Below are 19,240 nucleotides of genomic sequence, written 5' to 3'. Positions count from 1 at the left end.
AAACTCTTCATGTTCCCAAGCAAAGAGGGGCAGCTGTGAGCACCTAATTTTTTACCATACTTGTGATTTTTTAACACTTTTTAGTGTGTAAATAATTTTAAGTTTAATCTATATATTTTAACCTTAGCTACATTTTTAGTAGATTTTATTTAAGAAAATTAAAAATCACAAAAATTATATGTTCTTGATTTAAAAATATTTAGCTAGTATTTTTATTTTACACTCTAAAAAAAATATATTAATTAAAGCAAGAGTCAATGAGTCATTTCCATGTGGCAAGATTCTTCCTTATCTTTTGCAACAAACTCACATGCTCTCTCTCAAAAAATGCACATGCCCATACACACTCTTTTTCTTGGCCACCAATTAATCCCTATACCTAGACCTATATATTTTGCACTCATCCACACTTTAGGGGGATTGATACGGAAATAGGAGGATAGATAGTGAGAAATAGAGTGGAAAAAAGGGCACAAAAAGAGGGCAGAAAACAGATCCCCCTTTAGAATAAAGAAAGACCCTAGCCGCCCCAATTAGAAGAATGCTCTAAAATTTCTCACGCACGCTTTCTCTTCTCATCTCTCTCTGAATTCATAGACACTCACACACATAGTACTCATTCACTCTCTCACTGATCGGCGCATATTCACTCTCTCATTTCACTCATTTGATGCACTAAAAACGAAATTAGAAGTTTCGAAATCTAGAAACAAAAGCTTCTGAAAAACAAGAAGAAATAGAATTTTTAAAGCTCTAAATACTCGTTTCTGATTTGCAAAAGGTTTTGAAGTTGATCTCGCTGTTGTTTCATCGTTGATGTGCTGTTTCTGCTGTGCAAGCTTCATCCTCTAGTTTCTTTAGATCTTTACTCGGTCCATTCCTGTTGCATTTCTGCAGTTAGGTATGTAAATCCTCGCATGTTCTCTTCTATTTTGAGTTTATGAATAAAAATTGATGTGTTCGTGTTGAATTCGTGTTTGACTTTAGGTCCAGTTGTCTAAGCCTCAAATTCTTCTTGTCTTCTCTTTCTTGTTCAATATTTAATGCCGAATATTCTTACATTAATTGTTCAAGTTATCAGATAGTTATTGATTAGAATTGAAGGAATTGGAACTCTGTTTGATGTTTAGGAATTTATGAGGTTTGATTGCATTTCGTTTGAACTCATGTGGTTGTTTGTTGTTAGAGAATATATCTCACAAATTTAGATTCCATTCAAGTCATTTGAATTATTCAGTTTAGTCCCTGTGGTACTGTAGAAGCTGTGAAATTTCTGGATTTTTATCTTATAATGACTTGATAATGTAGGCCTAACCATTTGCAATATGTACAGTTTGTATTCTTGATGTGAGTTACTCGAGCAAGTATACAGGTTTGTTTGTTGCATGCTAAGAACAATTGAAAGAAATAATCTCCGTCGATGGCTGATAGTGTAATGCTTTCTGCGAAATTGAGTTTGAGTTAATGAACTAGCCATATAAGTTGTTTATTCATATGTTGATATTTAGAACTTTGTGTAACTGTTGCTGATTTGTATTTGATGTTGAAATGCAAAAATGTTAAGAGAGGCGTTAACAGAGTTATTGGGCTACTGTCTTTAAAAATATTTAAGCCCGAAAGCTTGCCTAGAAGACATTTGTGTGGGGCTCAATTTCTTTCATTAATTTAGGTCATTGTTTTTAGCATAGTGAATCTGGCTTTCAAGTGAACTCCAATGCAGCAAAGGTCCAAAAATTAGAATCAATTAATACTTGTACACTTACCCACAAGTGATTTTCATAATTTGTGACCCCCCACCACAAATCTCATATTAGCCTAGGACAATAATTTATGAACACGCGCTAGTTGCTTTAGGCCCGATTAATAAATTATCATGACTATGGGTACGGTTCCCGTGGCATGGTCACGATACGTAAATCCCATTCGGGTGTGCATTTCATGTGACCCGACCACAACTTCTAACAATAATAAAAATAAGCATGTCGTCAATCGCGTGTGCATTTCATGTGGCGCGGTTTGCGACGTGTGCCAAAACGACAAGTGTACGATATCGTGACTTGTTCCAGAGATAATTTCATAAATAATTAAAAGCGATTTAGAAGATAAAAATGCACACTAGGTTTTAAAACATGTATTAAATCAGATAATTAGGCCAATTATTAATAGTTGAGCGACCGTGCTAAAACCACAAAACTCGGGAGTGCCTCACACCTTTTCCCGGGTTAACAGAATTCCTTACCCGGTCTTTTGTGTTCGCAGACCATAAATAGAGTCAAATTTCCTCGATTTGGGATTAAAAATAAACCGGTGACTTGGGACACCATAACTTATTCCAAGTGGCGACTCTGATTTTAATAAATAATTCCATTTCGATTAATGTCACTTTAATTGAAAAAACTCCCTTATCCCCTATCCCACTGCGAAAAAAGGAGGTGTGACACTTTAACACTCTTATTTACTAATCATCGAATCTAATTAGACTAATTCGCATAATGTTTCACATGTGGACCCATTTTAAATTTAAACCAAAACCAAAACCAAATCCGGAATTAGTTAGCCTCGTTAAAATCATATATATATATATATATATATATATATATATATATATATATATAATATTAAAAGCACGAAGACTTTTAGCAAAATATCGTTTATTTTTTTATCCTTTAAAAGTATAGTTCACATTAAACAAAATAGCCATTTGATTATTATTTTTTTATATTTAGAAATAACCATTTAATTATTTTTCTAATATTTAGAAATTTAAATTCAACTAAATTTTTGTGTATTAAATCTTTTCTTATTTAAACCATGTAATATAAGATATTTCTAAATGAAATATAATAAAAATTGAACGGTTAATTCTTTCCAAATCTTTTTAGCCCTTCAATTCCTTTAACGTTTGGGATTCTTTATTTTCCAGAAAGGAAAAAAGATTCTCCAAAGTAGTCTTTTCCATGAGTAATTATTGGCGTGACTTTAGAATTTCAATAGGTAGAACTAGGGGTGTAAAAACTGAATCGAAAAGCCACACCAAATCGAAAAGTTAAATCAAATTGATTAAAAAATCCGACTAGGTTTGGTTTGATTTGGTTTGGTATTCAGTAAAAAAGTCCGAACCAAACCGACATATAAATATATAAGTTTTTATATAAGACTTTATATAGAATTTTATTTAAAAGATATCTAGAAATATTTGAGATCCTCTCATTGGATATAATATTTAATAGAACTATAAAGTGTATTCATTTTTATTTACTTTAAATAATAGATTGTATCACTTTCTTATTATGTGTTGTTGAAGTCAATCATCTCTTTGTTCTTTCATATTCATATGTCAAGATTTATTATATGTTTTTCGAATTTGAAGTGGTATTTCGCTAATCTAAAATTACATAGAACATATCATTATTTAGGTATCATATTGATTTTTATGTTTAATTATTAAATTTTGTTAACCCTGAAAGAGTACATCAACCAAAAATTATTGGCAGACGACTAAGAAAATAAACTATTATGTGTTACTAAAGAAAATTCTCCCATAAGATTACTTTAATAGATCATATGTTTGTTATATTGTTTTTTGATCTTTAGTAAACATATATTCACATATCAAAATTTTACCTATAACTTTAATAATGCAAGCTTGAAATAATATTCATGTAACAAACAAAACCCGAAAAATCCAAAAAATCGGACAAAACCGAACCAATCCAAACTAATTATGTTTGGTTTTGATAAAATCTAAACTAACCCGATCCGTATACACTCCTACGTAGAACACAAGTTCAATTCGATAGATGTTACTATTTTATTATTAGTATATATTGACTAAAACACAAAGGCCTAAATATTTTAGGTCAAATTTTCGAGCAGTTTTAACTTCTTTTAGGTTTAGAAAATACATTAACTTCCACAAGAATTTATTTAAAGTTAACTTTCACAAGGATTTATAAATCTTATAAAAATATTATCTGCTCACTTTATGTTTGTAACTAAAGTTAGTTTTCACAAGGATTATAAATCTAATAAAACTATGCTACTCTATGTTTATTGATTTTCTACTCAGTATTTGATACTTATATTGGGGCCGATTAAATTCGATTTTACATCAGACAACTTAAACCTCACATTAACATAGATAATTTTATACCCAAGACTTAAACACAATACTTTTGGTTAAGGACGGATCTACTAGATTTACAATAGTTGAAGGAGTTTTTCAAGTATCACTACAATAAGAATAAAACTTTTTGCAAAGTTTGAATCCTTTTTGAAAATTTAATTAATCAATGGTTTATAATAGATTAATAACTATCTTTTTTGTTATACAATTTTTTCTTTTTTTGGTTTACAACAGTCAAACTTTTTTAAAAAATTAAAAATCTATAAAACCCAAACGGGTCAGTGACCAAAAAATGCGATGTTAGATTCTACCTTTTCTTTTAAATAGATCTACATTCTCAAATTTTTACTTTTAAAAAGTTAATGATAACAACATTCAATTTAATTGAATTTTGTTTTCATGGAATAAGAATAATAGATAAATAGATTATGAAAATATCAAACAAGTATATGGATTAGGTATTCTTAAAGTCACTTTCTTATTTTTTTAAGAAAAGAAGAAAATAAATATAATAACATTAACATGTGGATGAGTAAAAAACGGGCAGAGCTTTTTCTTTATTGAGTTTTCTAAATAGGCTCGACATATATTATTTTTAGAAACTTACATACATTTATTATTATTCTCAATTTTATAACTTAGATACATTTTTAATAATATATGAGGTATTTTAAAATTTTAAACATATTAATATAGGGTACACGCGCAACGCGCGTACCTTGAGACTAGTATATATATATATATATATATATATATGTGTGTGTGTGTGTATACATAGAGAACTCCTTATATAAGTTATTGGTGTACCAAAAAAAAAAAAAAATGTTGAATAGTAGCTTTGGTTAAGTGGATAGATAAACTCTCTCTAAGTGCTTGGATATCTCAAATCGAAACTCGGTGGCCGCATCTTTAACCTTTTTGTTTCACTTTACTGATTCCAACCATAATTTATACTTAATAGTCAACTGGATTACTTTCTTTAATTTTATTTTTTTAAATTCAATTATAGTTTAATACTTAATAGATAACTTAGTTATTTTTTTGTTAAGTTTCTCCCTTAAAAAATAAAAAGCTCGAAAGTGTAGCTCCTCTCTCACAAGTAGAAAAGTACAAACTCTTCTCCCTCCCTTCAACAATCACTTTCAATGAAACAACAAATTTTGTCGATCATGACAACAACGGCCGAGAGTTAGTATTGTGATAATAAGTTATAATAATCATTAAAGTTTCACAAACTTACACGCCGGACTTTAGTGTTACTATTTGGCATATGCAAATATATTAGTGCCTTGTCTCTAACCCGAATCCCTCCCCCTTCCTCCTCCTTCTCCTACAATCATTATTATACCTAAAATACTAAAAAAAACCATTATTATTTTGAATTTTTTTTATCTATTTATCTACAAATTTGAAGTTATGTACAAACGTCTACAAGTTCGTATCCAACTAATTAATGCAGGACATGTTTGGTGTAATATAAATTCTTATTAATTAACATGTGTAAAATTTAGGGTAAAATTATTTCACTTTGAGAGGTGTGAGCGCGAAAACACTGGCGGCACAAACATGTGAAGTGTACTATATAAAGCGAGAGGTTGGGAGTGTTGCAATTTGTGTATAGTCTAGTCCCACTTCTCTGACAGCGATCTTCACGTGGTCTGTTTTATCTAAGTATATAATAATTCTTCCCGAAAATCTTGGTTTCGTACTAACCTTTCTCTTCTCTGCTACTATTGTTTTCTTGTGTGCCAATGGAAAGTAGTAAGAAGCAAGTGGGTTCATCATTCTCTGCTGATATTTTTGATTCCACCAAAGAATCCACTCAGCCATCCAATTCCACCGGAATTTTCTCTTCACTTTTTCCACCACCATCTAAGGTATATTATTTCTCTTTTTTTTTTGTGATTAATCTTTCTTGAGGCTAACTATGTTATATGGTATTATTTCACTGGATATGGAGTTTTAAAATATTAGATTTGACTTGTTATTAAAGTTTGAAGTTATATAATTTAATGAATTAGGAGTGATGAAGAAGTAGAATGATGTCAAGAATTTTGGAACACCCTAAAATGGCAAAGGGTGTCATATAAACTACGATGGACCCAGTACTCAATGATTTAGTGTGTGATTATATTGGAATTTGTTGCAAGTTCTTGCAGTGTGTCAAATTGAAAATTAACTGGAAATGAGATGCTGTGAAATATAGAGGGGAAATATTGGTTTCTAGAGGCACACCCAGAAAGTATGAAAAGAAGGGGATGGAAGAGAATTAGAAAATTTCTTACCTTTTCTTTCTTGAGAGGGTTTCACAAGAAAAATTGAATCGACTTTATATAGTTGAATTTCTAACCAGAATTTGACATTCCATCAACTTTTGCTAACCCCAGAAACTCTATTTTTGTTATTTATATGTTCTATCATGTCAGCTCCTTGTAAAGAATTGTGATAGGATTGTAACAACCTATTGGTGGTGAACTAGTACGAATTGAACTAGTAACAGGTAAAGTGGTTTATGGAATCCTTTTTTTTTTCTAACTCTTGAGATAGCACGTTGGTGGTGATTTATGGCATCATATGCTTTCTATCCCCATATTTACCATTACTTTCTCCTCTAAAATATGTTATTTGTGGCATCCAAGAGTTGGTCTAGCATTCAATGAAGTGAGATAAAAATCATGGGAGAGACCAGGTTTCAAATTTCATAGAGGCAAAAAGGTTAAGTGTTCTTGTCTCATTTGCTTTAGTCTTGGTGGGCAGAGTTACTCAGTACTTATGTTGCTGGAAGATAACATAGACCTTATAGAGTTGAAGTGCATGCAAAGCTAGTCTTGGACACTGCCGTTATATGTGTTCGATACAACATGTAGTTAGGGGGTTGCTATTTCGAATATTACAAATTTACAATCAAAATTTGACATAACGTTGCATTGATCTTGTGAGAAAGCACTGATCTTGTGAGAAAGCATGGGAGAAAATATATTATTGATATTAGATGAACAATACAATACAAGAGGTCCTTATTTATAGCTATACTATGCAAGGACATACTACTCTTCTACCAATGTGGGACAATACTACACTATATACATTCTGTAAACTAACACTCCCCCTCAAACAGGTGCATACAAATCATATGTACCGAGCTTGTTACATATATAACCAATACGAGGACCGGTGAGAGACTTGGTGAAAATATCTGCAAGTTGATCATTCGACCTCACAAACTTTGTAGCAATCTCTCCTGAAAGTATCTTTTCTTTGACGAAGTGACAATCAATCTCAATGTGTTTAGTTCTCTCATGGAACACCGGATTTGATGCAATATGAAGAGCAGCTTGATTATCGCACACAAGTTCCATCCGACTGATTTCACCAAATTTCAACTCCTTGAGCAATTGTTTGGTCCAGACTAGCTCACATGTTGCCATAGCCATTGCTCGATATTCTGCTTCTGCACTAGATCGAGCAACTACATTCTGTTTCTTGCTCTTCCAGGACACCAAATTTCCTCCTACTAAAACACAATATCCAGACGTGGAACGTCTATCAGAAGATGATCCTGCCCAATCATCATCTGAGTATCCAATAATCTGCTCATGACCTCGATCCTCAAAGAGTAACCCTTTGCCTGGAGCCGATTTTATATATCGAATAATGCGGACAACTGCATCCCAATGACTATCACAGGGATAATTCATAAACTGACTTATAACACTCACAGGATAAGAAATGTCGGGTCTAGTCACTGTGAGATAATTTAATTTTCCAACCAGCCGCCTATAGCTCAAACCGACATAATGAGGATTAGGGTTAAGTGTGGTCCGTATACCTTTTCGAAGTGCAATCGGTGTACTAGGAGCAGGGTCCGCAGCAGAAGAAGGGTCAAGTGCAGGACGAGAACCAGTTGGGCCTGATGGAAGACGCAAACGACGATGATAAGTCAAGAGTGGTGTTCCTGTGGCTGGGGAACTAGGGGGAACAACACTAGACTCCTCAACGGTTGGTATGGATGAAACCTCTGTGGTCGAAGGTGGAGGAGGAGCTATAGTAAACTCCTCAAAGGTCGGTATAGGTAAGACCTCAGATATATCATGGTGGTCAGCAGAGGTAAAGAAAGGTTTAGACTCAAAAAATGTGACGTCAGTTGACATAAGGTACCTACGAAGGTCTGGAGAATAACAACGATATCCCTTCTGAACACGAGAATAACCAAGGAAGACACACTTGAGAGCACGGGGAGCTAACTTATCTTTCCCAGGGGCTAAGTTATGAACAAAATACGTGCTCCCAAAAACACGAGGTGGAAGAGAGTATAAGGGTGACTGGGGAAACAATACTGAATGCGGAATCTGATTCTTGATGGGAGATGAAGGCATCCGATTAATCAAATAACAAGCTGTGAGAACTGCATCGCCCCAAAACGCAACGGAACACGAGATTCAATTAGAAGTGTGCGAGCAGTCTCAATAAGGTGCATATTCTTTCTCTCAGCAACCCCATTTTGCTGAGGGGTATAAGGACAAGATGTCTGATGAATAATTCCTTGAGAAGTCATAAACTGCTGAAATTGAGAAGATAAATATTCTAAGGCATTATCACTGCGAAAAATGCGAATAGAAACACCAAATTGGTTTTTGATTTCAGCACAGAAACTCTGGAATATAGAAAATAACTCAGAACGATCTTTCATTAAGAAAAGCCAAGTACATCTTGAATAATCATCAATGAAACTGACAAAATAACGAAATCCCAAGGATGAACTGACTCTACTAGGACCCCATATATCAGAATGAACTAAGGAGAAGACAGACTCTGCATGACTCTAAACACTACGCGAAAAGGAGGCTCGGGTATGTTTCCCAAGTTGACACGACTCACAATCTAATGTAGACAAACTAGATAAACTAGGCACCATCTTATGAAGTTTGGATAAACTCGGATGTCCTAAACGTCTGTGGATTAGATCTGGAGGATCTGTAACTAGACATGTTGTGGAAGGACTGAGTGAGTTAAGGTAGTAAAGGCCTTCTGATTTACGTCCTGTACCAATTGTCTGTCCCGTACTGCGGTCCTGCATAATAAAAGAATCGTCAATAAAATATATACCACAATGGAGGGCACGAGTCAAACGACTAACAAATGCAAGACTAAAAGGACAGCTAGGGACATAAAGAACGGAATCTAGGGTGATAGAAGACAAGAGATTAGCTTGTCCAACTCCTTTTGCCTTAGTTTGACATCCATTGGCTAAAGTAACAGTGGGAAGAGACTGTGAATATACAATATTTGACAAAAGTGATATATTACCAGAGATGTGATCAGAAGCGCCGGAGTCCATGACCCATGGGCCAAGAGTGCTAGACTGGGAAACACAAGCAAAAGAATTACCAGTAACAGAAGTATCAGTCTGAGCAACTGAGGCTACTTGTGGAGATGTCTGCTTACTTGCTCGATACTGAAGGAGCTCATTATATTCTTCTTTAGATAAAGAAAATCCTTGGTTACCTGGAGTCTCGGTCTGAGCAATGTAAGCATTTTTGGGTGGACGACCATGTAAGGAATAACACATTTCACGAGTGTGTCCAAGTTTGTGACAATAAGAACACTTGGGTCTAGATCTTCCAAAACGACCTCCTCCTCGTCTATGCTCCATAGTTTGAGATGCCCGAACATCCATTGTCTGGGATGCAAGAACAGAGGAATCAAGTATCTGTGATGAGATCACTGGTGGACTTGGTGCTGCAGCAAGGCGGAGTAATCGAGAGAATAATTCATCAACTGTCGGGACAGACGGACTAGCCAAAATCTGGTCGCGTACTGAATTAAGATCATTAGGAAGTCCAGCGAGGGTAAGAACGAGAAACATCTTCTGTCGCTGCTCTTGTTGTTTTTCCACACTAGCAGAAACTGGCATCAACTTCTCAAATTCCTCCATGACTGCCTGTACTTGACCCAAGTAAGTAGACATATCCAATTCCTGCTTCTTTAAGTTTGTCATCCGTGATATCACATCATAGAAGCGAGATATGTCATTAGTGTATAAGGTGCGTGCCTTTGCCCAAACCAAATAACATGTCTGGAATGGACGAAACAAGGGCATCAACTTGGAATCAATAGATCGCCACAAGATGCTACATAACTGAGCATCGATTTTTGCCCAAAGTGCTATTGTCTTTTCATCTCCATCGCTAGACTGTTTGATTAGATGATCTTGAACACCTTGACCTCTACACCATAACTCGACAGATGAAGCCCAAGCTAAGTAGTTTGAACCTCCCATTAAAGGTTCCGAGGTAATAATAGCACTAGAGCTTCCAGAACTCATGTTTCTAGACCCAAAAGCATCAAATCCCAAAGACATTGTTGCAAATTATTACCAAATAGGAGAAAGAATCAACTGTAATCCACTGAAACAGTGTACGGAAACACAGAAACAGAATACTGAAATACTGTAGCTGCCGGAATAGTACTGTAGCTGTCGGAATAGTACTGTAGCTGTCGGAAAAACTCAAAGTTGTCGGAATGAAATGAAAACAGTAGGGGTAGGATCGGAATTACCAGGCAACCCAACTGTTCTGAAGGAAGATTTTCAAAAAAATGGCCGGTGGTCGTACGCGCCGGCGCGTGAGCTTCTGGTGGCACGTGGAGGCGCGTGAGGAGGCTGCTGCCGGAGTTTTTCACTGGGGTTTGGTCGCCGGACAGTGACGACTCTTGTGGTAGTGTTGGATTTTGCACAACACTGACAAAAATGAAGCACATAGAAAACAGACTTAAAAAAGTACTGATTTCTCTTTCCCGGAATCGCTGGAATTTATGCACAACGATTAGTCTCTCACAATTGCTCTGATACCATGTGAGAAAGTACGGGAGAAAATATATTATTGATATTAGATGAATAATACAATACAAGAGGTCCTTATTTATAGCTATACTATACAAGGACATACTACTCTTCTACCAATGTGGGACAATACTACACTATATACATGCTGTAAACTAACAGATCTCTTTCCGTGTTCTCTTTTTCCTTTAGTCATTGCAAATCTACAATTGAATTTGTAATAGTATTTTGTTCTCACCTGATCTTTTTGGTTCCACCAATGAATCCTTTTGACCCTATTTTATATGATGTTATTTGGCTGAAACCGAGTCTAGAATATCAGATTTGATTAATAGTAAAAGTTTAAATTTGAATAGTTTAATGAATTAGAAGTGATATAGAAATAGAATGGTGTCAAGAATTTTGAGACATCCTAAAATGTTAAAAGCGCGTCATATAAACTGGGACGGAGAGAATGCGTACTTCAAAATATTGTTTGTGTATGATTAGATTGGATGATGAAGAAAATAAAAGCGAGAGTGGGTTGATATGATTGCAAGTTTTTGCAGTGTGTCAAATTGAAATTAGCCTGGAAATAAGGTGCAGTAAATGCATTTTGGCTATTGAAGTAGTTTATGAAGAACTTGGAGTGGAAAAATATCAATTTTTAGAGACATAACTAGAATGGAGTTAAAAAGAAGAAGGTGGAAGAGGATACAAAATTTCTTACCTTTTCTTTGTTGAGAGGGTCTGACAAGCAAAACAGAATCGACTTTATCTTGACTTCCTAACCAAAATTTGACAATCCATAAACTCATATGGAACCCCAAAAAATCTGTTTTGTGATTTCTATGATTCTATCATGTCAACTCTTTGTAAAGAGTTGTAACAATATACGAGCTTCAGATGAAAACTTACTTCTTGGTGGTCACTAGCAAATTTTGGTAGTCTGGATCTAGGTAACAGTTAAAGAGGTGTATGACCTCCTCTTTATGTAGTATGTATTCTCAAGGTAGCACGTTAGTGGTCGTTTAATGCATCCTATGTTTTCTACTTCTATTTTTACTACTATTACTTTCTCTTCTAAAATATGCTGTTCATGCACGTAGTTATGGGATTGTGACTGTTCATTGCAAATCTACTATCAGATTTTGAAATAGCCTGATCTCTTTTTGCCATGAAAATTAAATAAGAACTTAGTCTTATCTTCCATATTGTTGTAGGTTATGGGAAGGAAAGCTTCAGCATCTGAACTTTTGCAATCTCTGGAGAAGCAGTCCTCTGGTTGTAGGGAATGGAACAAACCACCTCCAGGTGTCTTATGATATCTCTCTTTTCCTCATTCTTTTTCGCCTGTCTTTGTTTCACCTCATTTAAATGATGTGTAATTCTCCAATCTGTCTTAACACCTGACTCTTGGAGAATCATTGTGGTGCTTCGTTATATGATTCTACAGACATAAGCTAACCTGTAACATACAAGAGATTCTCCTGCACCCCTTTCAATTTCCTTCCTATTAATTGTTCACACTTGATATGTACTTTTTGTGGTATAAACCCAAACAAATCTTTAATCTCTGTAATTCTTGTGCTTTGAAAGAAGAATAGGCAGTAAATGAGAGAAGTATGCCTCAGTGTAATTATGATAAGCTTTTATATACTTGAAAATCAGGGTGGGGTCTACCGCTACAATCTGTTTGTTTTGACAGTTCCATAGTCATGAACAATTGCTTTCAATTCTGGATGCTAACTTCATGTCGTGATGTTTTTCCTTGTATATTCTGCATTTACACTGACATAGCTATGTCTTTATCGTGAGGTGTATGAGAAATTAGTGTCTAACACATATGTCATTGAGCAGCTGATGTGACGAAAGATAGAGAAGGTGCAGGGCATTGCACATCCAGTAAGGAACGCGAATCACTTTTTCAAGATACAGTAGAACCATGTCCACTAAGTTCTTCTCTCTTCTATGGTGGTCAAGAGGACATGTACGTCAAGTCATCCGATGCTCAAAAAATGGTATCACATCCTTGTGTGAGTTCTTTTTCTTGAAAACTCATCTTCATAACTAAAAAATGCAATGCGATGGTACTAACTCCTTGTGATGTATTTGTAAATAATTCAGTACAAGAAGGAAGGAGGAGAATATGATTCTGGTGGAAACAACCAATATAGTGCTTCTAGAGGGAATTGGTGGGAAGGTATGCATGTTGTTAGGGTAAATAATATTGCAATGGTTGCAAGTAATCATGAATGGAAGCTAAGTTTCTGCAAATTCTTGTATTCAGGGTCACTTTATTACTAGAACCTGACCCCGGAGCCCCAAGACATGTGAATTCCCATATATTTATTAGAGGTAAGTCAGCGAGGACTTTGAATTCTATTCCGTGGATCACATGTGCATCTCTGATGTTGGAACCTTTTATCTTGAAATTTTAATGCATCTCTTTCTTTGTATAATGGTTGTCTACTTCCATATTATTTATTCATCACTAAAAATCTATGAATAGATTCACGCTGAGACTTGTTCGTTGGAAAAGAAAGGGACGTGTTCTTTCCTAAATATGTCTTGTTTATCTAAGATAGTGTGCAAGTGTATGATGATGTTGTTTGCAGTACACATTTTATGTTCTTATTTTTGCCACTTCCTGTAACATTGTGATGCTAATTTGCTGAGTACGAACTGATTTTTATTTCCTATTTTTCTTGGTTAATTTGCAGGAGTTCGTGAAGTCTTGGGAGCAGGTTGATTTAGTCTCGTTGAAGACGACTAGTACGGCCATTTGTTGATAGATTCCAAGTTTTTATTCTGGGTTCTCTTGATGGTTATTTGAACCCTATATGACATGGACCTTTTTACTCTTTTTGGCTCAGTGCCTTACAGAGCAGGGACTTTGGCAACTGGTTTAACATCTTTTTACTCTTTTAACACTTCCTATGTAATCGAATGATGTAAATTTCTGAATAAGTTCTGGAACTAGTACTTTGTAAATATACTGTGGAATGTACTCGTGTTGCCCTCTCTGAAGATTAGTATTAGCTAAATTGACAAGAACTGTGCCCCAGTGGAGAACTGATCATATATCCTGATTAAAGCTTCCATTACTTGAGAGAGTTGAGATGCAAAGTAAACAGCCTTTCATATGCCGCTGCCATTTTGGTGGCAGTAAATAGCTTTACACCCCTCTCCCTTAGCACAAGTTGATCCACCTTTATGTTGCAGAATTTTCTTTGGGTCCTTCATATAAAGCTGTCTTAAGCTTGATAAATAGCGCTAGGTGATTTTGTCCATTCCCAGCGACCAGGTCTACCACACTATCTGCTGTAGAGCTTCAAACATTACAGGATCAACCAACCTCCAGCTCCAAGCTAATCCGCAGATCAACGATCTTTGATTCTTGGATGCCAACTTTGACCTAGAACCGTTGCTCGGGCTCAAGTATCTCCTCATTAACACCATTTAGGACGGCATGTATATGTTCTTCTGGTATCATGTAGATCCTCCGATCTGAGTACACTCAACATGATCACTTGTGGCAACATGATGAGCATAATTTTAGAATAACTTTACCTCTTCAACCACCTTCAGCACTATTTGGTAAATGAATATGATTATATATAGTTCTTCAGGATTCCTCAAGAGTTCCTCCTGTACAGTGTTGCAATATATGGATCAAAGGGAATTCCATGCCAGCTAACAACAAGATTTCTGTCGGTAATATCAAAAGGTGTAACCCAAATCAGGAACTCAACTTCATACATCTTAGCCAGAAAATATAGGTAACTCCAACAAGGAAATTCAAGTTAAATAAGGATTCTGAGGAGGGCCATTGTTCGAAATACAGGCATGCGGAGAGTATGGATTCCCATTCTACATGCATACAACTACTACAACCCATCCAAAAGGCAAAATCAGGAATTTCTCCTCATTTAAGCCCATGATTTCGATCAATTTCTTCAAGGTAATTTCCTTTACTCCTCATTTCAGACACCTTCTAGCTGATAACACTCCTAAGCCTTCCAAATTATGGCTAAGTTGCTTCTTTGACTTCTTGCAATTCAAGGTCAATTGTTTCTGGTGGTTTCAAAATCTTTGTCATTATCCAGGACCATAAGCTCTGATACAACTTAATAAGTACATGAGGTTGGATCTTCAGGAATTAAATTCATAAAAGGGAAGCTGGCTCAGGGATTGGGATCGGGGTTAATCAATTAAGAAGAAGAAGAAGAAGAATTTTCTAGGTTGAGTGTAAATTTGATTGATTGATAATCAGAAATTTAGTTGTAATTGGAAAACCCCATGTGTGTAAATGAAAAGTCAAAGAGAAAGAAAAAAATAAGTAAAAAAGAAAGAAAGATAAGAAAGAAAAAGGGCTAGAAAAGTTAGAACGCAACTATATAAAAGAAATAATTTGGGGGGCAATTGTGGTGCCGTCCTACCGCATGTTCACATTTTCGCTGAAGATTTCAACTGATTTCTCTGCCTATAAATACACATTCCCTTCATCAATTATAATCCATCATCCACATTCTTCTTTCTCTTTCAATATCAATAAAGTTATTCTTTGTGTGGCCATGGAGTAGGCAAAGATTGTCGAATCACATAAATCTTATCTTATGAAATTTATTATTTTTCTCTTTTTATCATTTTTCTCTTCATTAGCCTGACATGCTTCCCAATAGCTGATATCAGAGCACATACAATGTAATTCTAGTAGAAAAGTACGGTATTGGTATAATGTACTATTTGCAAGAATAGTGCAAAACTATTATCCATCAATTTTAATATTATTCACAACAGTGAAAGTACTGTTCATTAATAGTGGAAGTATTGTTAATTAATAGCAAGAATATTATTCACCAATAGTGAATGTTGTCTACTTTATACGGTTGGACATTTTTCCTACACAAAGTATTATTTACCCCTACTATTCACAGGCAATATTTACATAAAAAATATTTTTTGTGAATAAATGACATCAAAATAATGGAAGGTTAAGATTCACAAGCAATGACAAAGATTTGAATTCTGAAAAATGCAGATAGAGGATTATCTTACAAAAAAAAATTACACTTACATCTGACCGGGATAAAATGAGATAATACGGCCAAAACGGATTAGAATATATTAGATCGCCAAATTCTTTGTGTGATTCATTTGACGCTGACACGAAATGTGGCGTTCAACATTATTAACGAGAAGACCAGCGCATGCCTGATTAAGCCGTTATCAAATATGTAAAAAAAGTCATTTGCGTCAAATAAAGTCTATTTGATGCGCCATTCAACCTGAATATGACTGAAGGCGGATATGTTACAGAATATATTAATGATTTTAATGTAATATTAACTCAATTGAGTTCTGTTAACATAACATTTGATGACGTATACAAACTGAAAAAATAAGCAACTAAAAAAGCTAGTGGGTTGACGAATTGTGGCTCCATTTTCTTGCTCATTAGCCCCCTACCCCTATTATTTATATTATAGTCATAGAAGAAGTCCGGGAGTTAATTCTACTATCATCTCTACTGGAGAGTTGGTCTGCAATAATAAGTGCGGTTAGCAGTTCATCGGCAAATATCACACTCAAATTGAATGATATCAGAGACTTGGTTCTAAGCGAAGATATTCACCAAAGAGAATCAAGTGATTCCCAAAGATTTGTTTTGAACACTGAGAGTAGGGGGAGAAGCAGTCAAAAAGGACAAAGTCATGATTGTGGCAGATCAAAGTCAAGGAGAAGAGGGCAATCTAAGGATCGCAAAAATATTATTTGTTAAAATTAGAATTAAAAGGGTTACTACAGTAGTCAATGTAGAGAACCAAAGAAGAAGAAAAATGATTAATACAAGGATGATAATTCAACAAATGAAATTGCTAAATAAGTTGGTGATGCACTAATTTGTTGTACAGACAGTCCAGTCAAATCTTGAGTTCTGGACTCAGGTACATCCTTTCGCTCTACCCCTACAAAGAATTATTACATAATTATGTTGCTAAAAATTTCGAAAAACTTTATCTAGCAGACGACCAAACTTTGAATATTTTCGGAACGGTGAAGTTAATATAAAGACTTTCATGCGGTATGGAAGCTCCAAAATGTCAGACATGTTCCCGGCCTCAAGAAAAATTTGATATCTATGGGTTAGATTGACAGTGAAGGATATACAATAATATTCAGTGATGGATCATGAAGTATAACCAAAGGAAATTTGGTTGTGGCATGAGCCAAGAAAGGAACAATGTGTGCAACTTCAATACAGAAAAATACTATAGCAGCGTTTGACTATGATCTCGACTGAACATTATGGCACCGGAGGCTCAGGCACATGAGTGAGAAGGGAATGAAGTTACTGATATCCATAGAAAAATTGTCAAACCTCAAGCATATTGAATTAGGTTTGTGCGAAGATTACATTTACGGAAAACAAAAGAGAGTTAGTTTCTCAAAGGCGGGAAGGATACCAAAGAAAGAGAAGCTAGAACTAGTGCATATAGATGTGCGAAGACTAGCTCCTGTAACTTCTCCTAGAGGCTCACGCTATTATGTCACCTTCATTAATGATTCCACGAGAAAGATATGGGTTTATTTTTTGAACAATAAATCTGATGTGTTTGTTACCTTTAAAAGATGGAAAGCTGAAGTTGAAAATCAGACGAGCCTAAAAATAAAATGTCAGAAGTTTGATAATGGAGGAGAGTATGATAGTCAAGAGTTCAAATCATTCTGATATGAGAATGGGATCAGAATGATCAAGATAGTTCCGGAACAATGAAGCAAAATAGGCATAGCTGAGAGGATGAACAAAATTCTAAACAAACGAGCCAGAATATGTAAACACATTCTGGATTGCCGAAATATTTTTGGGCTGAGGCTATTCACACAACAACTTACCTCATAAATAAGGGATCCTCTATACCTCTGAATTTTGAAATTTCTAAGGAGTTATGGATAGAAAAAGGAGGTAACTCTCTCACATTTGAAATTTTTTGGTTTTATTGCTTATGTGCATATAAACTTCAATGATAGAGATAAGCTTGATCCTAAAGAAAAATATTTCTTTATTGGCTGTGCTAATGATAATTTTGGTTACCAATTTTGGGATGCTCAAAATAGAAAGATCATAAGACACAAGAATGTCATATTCAATTAAAATATGATATACACGGACAAGCTTGGAGTAGAACCAACCAACACTAGCAAACAGACATATGAAACAATTGAGTTGGAAAGAAATCTCAGAAAATGAAGTGGCTGGAGGGATTAGAATTAATTTTGATGCATAACCTGAAATTGAATCTGGATCATTTAGAACCAGAACTAGAACTAGAGATAGAATTAGAACCAGAACCAGATATGGAGCTGGAACTAGAATCAAATTCAGGATCACTTACCCATCAACCTATATGAAGGAGATCTAAAAGTCATCATTTCTGACTGATGCTGGAGAACCAAAACATTTTGCTGAAGCAATGCATGTGATAAACTGTGATAAATGGAAGCTCGCCATTAAAGAAGAGATGAATTCTCCTAAAAAGAATAAAACATAGACATTTATGCAGTTACCCAAAAGAAAAAAGGCATTGCAAAACAAGTGGGTGTCCAGAATCAAAGAAGATCGTGATGGTAAGAAGAGATACAAAATATGATTAATAGTAAAACACTTTCAGCAGAAGGAAGGGATTGACTATACCGAGATCATTTTTCGTGTAGTCAAATTAACTACTATCAGGTTGGTGCTTAGTATCATAGCTGTAGAAAATTTATATTTGGAGCAACTCGATATAAAAATTACATTCTTGCATGGTGACCTTGAAGAAGATATTTACATAACGCAACCTTAAAGTTTTCAAGCTTCTGGTAAATAAAGTCGTGTGTGCAAGTTGAATTATTGTTTGTATGGTTTGAAACAAGCTCTCCGACAGCGGTACAAGAAATTTGATGGATTCATATATAACAATGGGTTCACGAAATGTGAGATGAATTATTGTTTTTATATAAAAAATCTTGATAAATCATATATTATTTTACTAGTGTACGTTGATGATGTGCTAATTGCAAGATCTAGCATAAATCAGATCAACATGGTTAAGCAATAATTGGCGGAGGTTCGAAATGAAAGACTTAGGACCAACTAAGCAAATGCTTGGGATGATTATTAGCAGAAACAGGTCTGAAGGAACCTTAATGCTGTCTTAAGAAAAATACATACAGAAGGTACTAAGCAAGTTCAATCTTTATGATGCAAAGACTAGAAGCACTCCATTTGGAAGTCATCTTAACATGTC

The 19,240-nt window shown here is 35.0% G+C and overlaps 1 protein-coding gene across 2 annotated transcripts; it reads left to right on the top strand.

The window, feature by feature from the left end:
- The first annotated feature begins 5,764 nt into the window (after positions 1–5,764).
- Positions 5,765–13,942, top strand: LOC104095505 (uncharacterized). 2 transcript variants are annotated; one of them, XM_070177519.1, is made up of 6 exons: positions 5,765–6,003; positions 12,170–12,260; positions 12,807–12,967; positions 13,074–13,149; positions 13,237–13,304; positions 13,670–13,942. In XM_070177519.1, the coding sequence occupies exons 1-5, from the start codon at positions 5,878–5,880 to the stop codon at positions 13,251–13,253; spliced, it is 471 nt and encodes a 156-aa protein (XP_070033620.1). In that variant the 5' UTR covers positions 5,765–5,877; the 3' UTR covers positions 13,254–13,304; positions 13,670–13,942. The 2 variants fall into 2 exon arrangements, with proteins under 2 accessions (XP_070033620.1, XP_070033619.1); XM_070177518.1 differs by having other exon boundaries at positions 5,769–6,003; positions 12,807–12,982.
- Positions 13,943–19,240: the final 5,298 nt, after the last annotated feature.

Source organism: Nicotiana tomentosiformis, chromosome 6, assembly GCF_000390325.3.
Source record: "Nicotiana tomentosiformis chromosome 6, ASM39032v3, whole genome shotgun sequence".
NCBI lineage: Eukaryota > Viridiplantae > Streptophyta > Magnoliopsida > Solanales > Solanaceae > Nicotiana > Nicotiana tomentosiformis.
The sequence above is the reverse complement of the archived record's forward strand: the minus strand, read 5'-3'. Positions and strand labels throughout refer to the sequence as shown.